At 57.0% G+C, this 8490-nt stretch overlaps 1 protein-coding gene across 1 annotated transcript; it reads left to right on the top strand.

Annotated features, from left to right (window-relative positions):
* Positions 1-2150: 2150 nt before the first annotated feature.
* LOC132318412 (protocadherin alpha-2-like) lies at positions 2151-8274 on the top strand. Its single transcript, XM_059825619.1, has 2 exons — positions 2151-4688; positions 8248-8274. Exons 1-2 carry the CDS (start codon positions 2151-2153, stop codon positions 8272-8274), a joined length of 2565 nt encoding a protein of 854 aa, XP_059681602.1.
* Positions 8275-8490: the final 216 nt, after the last annotated feature.

Genomic DNA, 8490 nt, shown 5'->3' with positions numbered 1-8490 from the left:
CTCATGCATTTTTCGGAGTGGATGTGTTGCGAGTTGAGGGGATGTTTCTGTAAAAATATCGTGGTGTTACCTTGGTGGCTTTTGATGGGTGGCTCATGCTACTGAGTGAGAGGTATTTGATGAGGACTAATGCCTCTGGGTACTGAGGTTCTTGGTGTGTTGTTCTGGCAGAGCATGCCTGCCTGAGAGGAGAAGCAAGAGCTTGCCATTCATCATGCAGGTGGAAAATGTGTCAGGAAGAATAGCTCTTCCTCGAGGTATATGAAGAGTTCTGAGGAGCTGTGTTTGCCCCGTGCTTTTTCAGCCTTCATGGAGGATTGGTGTGCTGGGCTGTGATGGGTTTGAGTTCCCAAATGAGAGAGTCCCCTGTGTTGTGTGGGCTCATTGGAGCCTTTTGGCACAGCTGTCCAAGTACCCGGGGCCTGGGCTTGTGTTTCCGAGGGTGGTGGATTCTGTTCTGATGCAGCAGAGCTGTTCGATGCCAGATGATTGCCTTGCTGTGTTATTTGCTGGGTCCTCGAGAGGAGTCGGGGCTGAAGAGTGTGGTCTTCATCCTGAAGGGAGGGGAAGTTGCAGGTACATGGATGGGAGGGAAGCAGGAAGGTTGTTCCCTGTCCAGGGAGATGGAAGGTGGTAGGGAAGAGGAATGAGAACTCTTGCTAAAGGGCGTGTCCGTGCTTCATGGCGAGTAGGGTGTAAGTATTTAAAAACGTTTTGGTAAAGGGAAAAATGATCAGAAGAGACAAGGATGGAAGCAGAAGAGAATGGAGGGCACAGCGGGGCAAGAAAAGAAAAGGAAGAGAGGAAGGAAGAGAGAAGAGAAAGGAAGAAGGAAAGGGAAAGGAGGAGTGAAAAAATAAGGAATGGAGGGAATCTTTGCAAGTAAGAAAGAAGCAAGCAAGGAAGAAAGCAAGCAGGAAGGAAGAGATGATTGAGGAGATCACCAGCATGCACCGATGTGACCTCAACATGCTGAATGAAGTTGAGGACCTCAGCATCCCCAGTAGTCAGGGCTGCTCTGCAAGGCTTGATGAAGAGCGGTGAGGAAGAGGAAAGAGAGGTCTTGCCAAAGGGCATGTCGGTCCTTCATTGCGAGCATGGTGTAGGCATTTGGAAAACATTTTGGTAAAGGTTTTTTCCTTGACAGAAGAGTCAAGGATAGAAACAGAGAAGGAGGGGAGGCAGAGGAGGACAGAGGAGAGAAGGAAAGAGAAGCCATAAGGAAAAAGAAGGAAAGAGAAGGGGAAGACAGAAAAATAGAGAGAAAAGAGACTAGCAGCAGGAAATGAAGAAGGAAAGGAAAAAGAAAGGAAGGGGTCTGTGCAAGGTAAAAGCAAGCCAGGAAGAAAGCAAGAAAGAAGAGAAAGGAAGGAAAGAAGAGACGATAGAGGAGATGACCAGCACGCACCGACCTTAACTGTAGACGCTGAACGGAGTTGGTCCCTAACAGCTTCCGCCTTGGTTCGAGTACCGCGCTCCGGCGCTGATGGCCCCGTAATTAATTAGCGCTGATGGCCCCGTAATTAGCGCTGATGGCTTGGTCTTTGACGGTCTCCGCCGCAGCGCCGGAGGCGACTGGTGAGCTGCCAGCGGGGTAAAGAGGAGAGAAGGATGGAAAGAGAAGGGCAAGGGGAGTAAGGACCGAGGGCGCGGCAGGGCAAGAACGAAAAGGAGAAAGAATAGAAAAAGCAGAAAGAAGACAGAGAAGGAGGAAAAGAAGTGGGAAAGAGAAAGAAGAAAGAAACGAAGCAAGATAATTAAAGGAAGAAGGAGCAAGGAAGAAGGGAAAATAGGAATCCATGCAAGTGAAGAGCAATTAAGCATGGAAGAAGGAGTAAAAAGAGAAAGAAAGAGAGAAAAAAGAAGGAAAGACGGAGGAAGGAAGGGAGAGAGGAGGGAGGCGATGAGCGGCTCGGGCCGGCGGCGCGGGCGGTGGTGGGCAGCGTGTGAGGCGGCGGAGCAGCACACGGTGTCGCTGCAGGCTCAGAAACGGCGGCGGAGCGGAGCGGAGCGGAGCGGCGGCTCCGCCCCGGTGCGGCGGAGAGCCCGGCTGTGAGCGCGGGGGCGCGGCGCGGGGCGGGCAGGAGAGCCGGTGCGTCCGGGCGGCGGCGGGGAGCCGTGCGGGGCCCGGGCGGGCGGCGGCAGCGGCGATGGGCGTGTGGTGGGGGCCGGTGGTGCGGGTGCTGGTGCTGCAGGCGGCCTGGGCGCTGGGCGGCGGGCAGGTGCGCTACTCGGTGCCGGAGGAAGCCAGGGCCGGGACGGTGGTGGGCCGGCTGGCGCAGGACCTGGGCCTGGAGGCGGGCGAGCCGGAGGCGCGGCGGCTGCGGCTGGTGGCGCAGGGCCGGCGGGCGAGCGTGGAGGTGAGCGGGGCGAGCGGGGCGCTGGTGGTGAGCTCGCGGCTGGACCGGGAGGAGCTGTGCGGGAAGAGCGCGCCGTGCGCCCTGCGCCTGGAGGTGCTGGTGGAGCGGCCGCTGCGCGTCTTCCACGTGGAGCTGGAGGTCACCGACATCAACGACAACGCCCCGCTCTTCCCCGCCGCCCGCAAAAACCTCAGCATCGCGGAATCGTCGCTGCCGGGGTCTCGTTTCCCGCTGGAGGGCGCGTCGGATGCAGATATCGGAGCCAACGCACAGCTCTCCTACATACTCAGCCCCAGCGAGCATTTCGGTTTGGATTTACAAAAATCGAATGAGCGAAATATTGTACCCGACCTTGTTTTAACGAAACCTCTGGACCGGGAGACGATGCCCGTGCACCGGTTGGTATTGACGGCGAGTGACGGGGGCCGGCCGTCTCTGAGTGGCACGATGGAGCTGGTGATCTCGGTGCTGGACGCGAACGACAACGCGCCCCAGTTCAACCAGTCGGTGTATAAAGTGCAGCTGCCGGAGAACGCTGCCGAGGGGACGCTGGTGGCGCAAGTGGACGCCACGGATCCGGACGAGGGAACTAACAGTGAGGTGACCTACACCGCGACCAGCTTCATTCCGCTGAGTGGAAGAGATGTGATTACGGTCAATCCGAAGACCGGGGAGATCCGACTCACGGGTGCCCTGGACTTTGAAGAAGTCAGTATATTTGACTTTCGAATTGAAGTGAGAGACAAGGGGACGCCCCCGCTGTCGGGTCACTGCAGCGTGGAGCTGGAGGTGGTGGACGTGAACGACAACGCGCCGGAGGTGTGGGTGACGTCGCTGTCGGTGCCGGTGGCGGAGGACGCGTCGGTGGGGACGGTGGTGGCGCTGCTGAGCGTGTCGGACCGGGACTCGGGGGCGAACGGTCGGGTGCGCTGCGCGGTGTGGCCGGCGGGGCCGTTCGGTCTGGTGGCGACGTTCGCGGGCTCGTACTCGCTGGTGCTGCGGGAGGCGCTGGACCGGGAGCGGGTGTCGGAGTACGAGGTGGAGGTGCGGGCGGAGGACGGCGGGGCGCCGCCGCTGCGCGCCAGCCGCGGGGTGCGGGTGCCGGTGTCGGACGTGAACGACAACGCGCCGGCGTTCGCGCAGGCCGTGTACACGGTGCTGGCGCGGGAGAACAACGCGGCGGGCGCGGAGCTGGCGCGGCTGTGGGCGCGGGACCCGGACGAGGCGGGCAACGGGCGCGTGAGCTACTCGGTGGCGGAGGGCGGCGTCGGGGGCGCGTCGGCGGGCGGCGGGTGGCGGCCGGCGTCGAGCTACGTGTCGGTGGACGCGGAGAGCGGGCGGCTGTGGGCGCTGCAGCCCTTGGACTACGAGGAGCTGCAGGTGCTGCAGTTCGAGGTGCGTGCGGTGGACGCGGGGGAGCCGCCGCTGTGCGGCAACGCCACGGTGCAGCTCTTCGTGGTGGACGAGAACGACAACGCGCCGGCGCTGCTGCCGCCTGCCGGCGGCGGGCCGGGGCCCGGGGCCTCGGGCGAGGCGGCGTGGGTGCCGGGCGCGGGGGCGTGGTGGGCGTGGGCGGCGTGGGGGGCGCCGGCGGGGCAGGTGGTGGCGAAGATCCGCGCGGTGGACGCGGACTCGGGCTACAACGCGTGGCTGCGCTACGAGCTGTGGGAGCCGCGGGGGAAGGGCCCGTTCCGCGTGGGGCTGTACAGCGGCGAGGTGAGCACGGCGCGGGCGCTGGAGGAGGCGGACGGCCCGCGGCAGCGGCTGGTGATCGTGGTGCGGGACCACGGGGAGCCGGCGCGCTCGGCCACGGCCACGCTGAGCGTGTCGCTGGTGGAGGGCGGCGAGGCGGCGCTGGCGGCCACAGGCTCGTCGTCGTCGGCGGCGTCGGGCGTGGAGGGCGGCGCGTCGTCGTCGTCGAGGAACGTGTGGCTGGTGGTGGCGATCTGCGCGGTGTCGAGCCTGTTCCTGCTGGCGGTGGTGCTGTACGGGGCGTCGCGGTGGGCGCCGCGGGCGGCCGTGCTGTCGGGGCCCGGGCCGGCGACGCTGGTGTGCGCCAGCGAGGTGGGGAGCTGGTCGTACTCGCAGCGCCAGAGCCGGAGCCTGTGCGTGGCGGACGGCGCGGGCAAGAGCGACCTGATGGTTTTCAGCCCCAACTTCCCGCCGCCGCCCGGCGCCGCGGCGAAGGAGACGCAGCCGGAGCCGCCCGCTCTCCTGGACACGGTCAGTGGCCCTTCCTTTCTCGCCTCCCGCCCCTTCCCCCGGCGCCCCTTCCCGCCCGCCCCCTGGGCAGTCGGTGGTGGGAGTCGGGCTCAGCCGCCGGTGCCTGTGGGTGGTGGGTGCGTGCCGGGTGCTTGCGGCTGTTCATGGGACCTTTGCATCTGCCTTCGGGTCCTTGTGGGAGCCCCGGGGCTCTTGGTGGGGGTGAGAAGTAAAGATGTTGGTCCATACCATAGCTGTTACAATCCGCAGCTGAGGTTTGGTGTTCTGGGTGTGAGTTGTTCTCCTGTGGAACAAAATCCTTGCTGACTGTGGGGAGAGGTGCCACAACTGCAAGACAGGCAGGCTGTAGTGGTGCCAGTCTCCCAGGCACCATTTTTTGCCTCATTACCTTTGGTGACAGCTGAGCGTGCTGGTATTAGGGGTGGTTTCTTGTGGAAAACTCTGTCCTCCTCCTCTTTGATTGTTCTCTGCAAGAGACGTGATGCCGGGTGACATTTGGGACTTGGAGGTTTTCTCTCCCCGTGGAGAGAATAATTCCCCATTTTGGTTCTCCCAGCAGACTCATTAAGCAAGGAGGAACGTTGTTGTGGACTTTTCCTCTGTTCTTTTCCCAAGTATCTTGTTACTCTACTTTGTAGCATAAAGTGTTCAGGCAGGGGAGTGTAACTCGAGGTAAGTGTTAGAAACGGGAATTTTCTTTTTCTTTTCCTGCTCCCCGCCTGTCCTGCAGGTTGTGCATTTGTGTTCCTGTCCAGAGAAACAGCGTAAAATACGCTGGCCTGTTTTGATGTTCTTTCAGAATTTGTATCAATGGCCACATCGTTTTAGAAGCCCTGGAAATCTTCTTTTCTCAAAAGAACAAACAAACAAACAATCAAAAAACCCAAAACCCAAAGAACCACCCCTTCCCAAGGAAATCCAAACCAAATTCTCCTACACAGTCAGTATCATCTGTTATGGTGGTGTGTCTTCAGCAATGTGTTGGGTTTTTTCTCAGATCATGAAATCAATGCCATTGCCATTTGGAGCTATCCTGACATCACCTTCAGAAAGAGTATTTTTCCCAGGTCTGCCATGTTTCCATTTGAGATAGGTGAAGCATTGCCAAAAATGAAGGGTCAGCAGCAGAGGGTCTGCAGGACTCCATGTATATGATACCTGTTTTTGTTTTTTCTGGTGCTTAATGGAAGTGGAAATCCTTGGGTAGGCCATGGGTCATGTTGTAAGGCAAGAATGGGAGATGTGCGCTTGTCTTGAGAACACATATCCCAGGGTGTGGAGTGGAGGATGCCTAGAGGAAAGGATGAGGCAGGATGGGCACAGAGTGTTCCTGCCCAGGATCCTTTTCCAGGCTCCAAGTGCCTGGAGTTGGAGGCCTTCCTGATGTTGAGGTAGTGTGTAGTATTGAAATGCCCACCAGAGAGAGTGCCTTGTGCTGCTGCCTGATTGACGTAGGCAATGTGTTGGTAAGAGGGGGTGAGATGGAGGCCGCCGAATCTTGTCTGATGAACCTTTTCACCCCTGTTTTGGGAATGGTGTTGTGGGAGGGTAGCGCTTCAATCTGGTGTCCTTGCGTAGTGGTGGGCATCTATAGCAGCTTCCACAGCTGCTGAGGTTGCTGTGATCATAGAATCCCATTATCATAGAAAGGTTTGGGTTGGAAGGGGCATCAAGGATCATCTAGTTCCAACCCCTCTGGCATTGCCATAGATACCTTCCACTAGATCTGGTTGCTCAAAGCGCCATCCACCCTGGCCTTGAACACTTCCAGGGAGGGGGCATCCACAACTTATCTGGGCAACCTGTTCCAGTGCCTCACCACTCTCACAGTAGAGAATTTCTTTCTAATATCTGATCTAAAACTACCCTCTTTCAGTTTAAAACCATTACCCCTCGCCCTATGACTACACTCCCTGATAAAGAGTCCCTCCCCATCTTTCCTGTAGGCCCACTTTAAGGAGTGGAAGGCCACTGTAAGGTCTCCCTGGAGCCTTCTCTTCTCCGGGTTGTAACAACGCCGACTCTCTCAGACTGTCGTCATAGGGGAGGTGCTCCAGCCCCCTGATCATCTTTGTGGCCCTCCTCTGCACCTGCTTGGGCAAACCTATGTCTTTCTCATGGCGTGGGCCCCAGAGGTGAACACGGTACTCCAGGTGGGGTCTCACAAGAGCAGAGTAGAGGGAGAGAATCACCTCCCCCATCCTGCTAGCCCCACTTCTTTTGATGCAGCCCAGCATACTGTTGGCTTTCTGGGATTGCAAGCACACATTGCTGGCTCATATTCAGTTTTTCATCCACCACTCCCCCCCAAGTCCATCTCCACAGGGCTGCTCTCAATCCACTCATTGCCCAGCCTGTATCCATGTTTGGGATTGCCCCGACCGTGGTGCAGGGTCTTGCACTTGGCCTTGTTGAACTTCATGAGGTTTGCACAGGCCATCCTCTGTAGCCTGTCAAGGTCTTTCTGGATGGCATCCCTTCCCTCTAGGGTATCAACCACACCACTCAGCCTGGTGTCATCCGCAGACTTGCTGAGGGTGCACTCAGTCCCGTTGTCCATGTCCCAGACAAAGATGTTAAATAATACTGGTCCTAATACGGGCCCCTGAGGGACACCATTCGTCAGTCATCTCCACCCAGACATTGAGCCATTGACCGCAAGTCTTTGAGTGTGACCATCCAGGCAATTCCTTATCCAGCAAATGGTCCACCCGTCAAATGCATGTCTCTCCATTTTAGAGATGAGGCTGTTGTGTGGGACAGTATCAAATGCTTTGCTCAAGTCCAGGTAGATGATGTCAGTCACCTTCCCTTTTCCACCAATACTGTAACCCCATCATAGAAGGCCACGAGGTTTGTCAGGCACGGTTTGCTCTTAGTGAAGCCATATTGGCTGTCACCAATCACCTCTCTGTTTTCCATGTGCCTTAGCATAGTTTCCAGAAAGAATCTGCTCCATGATCTTGCCAGGCAGACAGGTGAGACTGATGGGGCTGTAGTTCCCCAGGTCTTCCTCTTTTTCCTTTTTAAAAATGAGGGTTATGTTTCCCCTTTTCCAGTCACTGGGAACTTCACCAGTCTGCCACAACTTTTCAAATACGAGGGATAGTGGCTTAGCAACTTCACCTGCCCGTTCCCTCAGGACCCTCAGATGCATCTCATCAGATCCCATGGACTTGTGCACATTCAGGTTCCTTAGACGGTCTCCAACCTGATCTTCTCCTACGGTGGGCAGTCCTTCATTCTCCCAGCTGAGGTTTGCTGCTCTGGGTGTGAGCTGTTCTCCCGCAGAATAAAGTGAATGCCGGTTGCGATGAGAGGTGCCACACCACCAGGTTTGCAGAGCCTCTTCCTACTTGGAGTGTAGCATTTGCACTGATGAAGAACTGCGAGACACACAGGCTGTGGTGGTGACAGTCCCTCAGGCCCTATTTACTGCCTTATTACCTTTGCTGAGTGCTGACTGTGGTTGTATCAGATGTGGTTCCTTGCAGAAAACTTTGTCGTCCTCCTCTTTGATTCTCCTCTGCAAGAGGACATTTCCTCGGATATTTTTCTTCCAAGTATGTTGTAACAGTAGTTCATAGTATAAAGTGTTCAGGGAGAGGAGTGAGACCCAAGGCAGGCATCAGAAACGGGAATTTTCTTTTCCTGCTCCCCCTAGGTTGTGCACTGCATTCCTGGCCAGTGAAGTGTCATGACATACACTGGCCTGTTTTGATGTTCTTTTCATATTTGGATCAATGTTACCAAAGCCCTGTAAACCTTCTTTTCAACTGAAAAAACCCCAAAGCAAGCATCCCCAAATTGTCCTACGCATTAGATACCATCCATTACCGTGCTGTGCTTGTCAGCATATGGGTTGCTCTCTGACTGCATGAATTCAATGCCCATTGCCATTAGAGTT

The sequence above is a fragment of the Gavia stellata genome, chromosome 16 (genome assembly GCF_030936135.1).
Source record: "Gavia stellata isolate bGavSte3 chromosome 16, bGavSte3.hap2, whole genome shotgun sequence".
In the NCBI taxonomy this organism is placed as follows: Eukaryota; Metazoa; Chordata; class Aves; order Gaviiformes; family Gaviidae; genus Gavia; species Gavia stellata.
The sequence above is the reverse complement of the archived record's forward strand: the minus strand, read 5'-3'. Positions and strand labels throughout refer to the sequence as shown.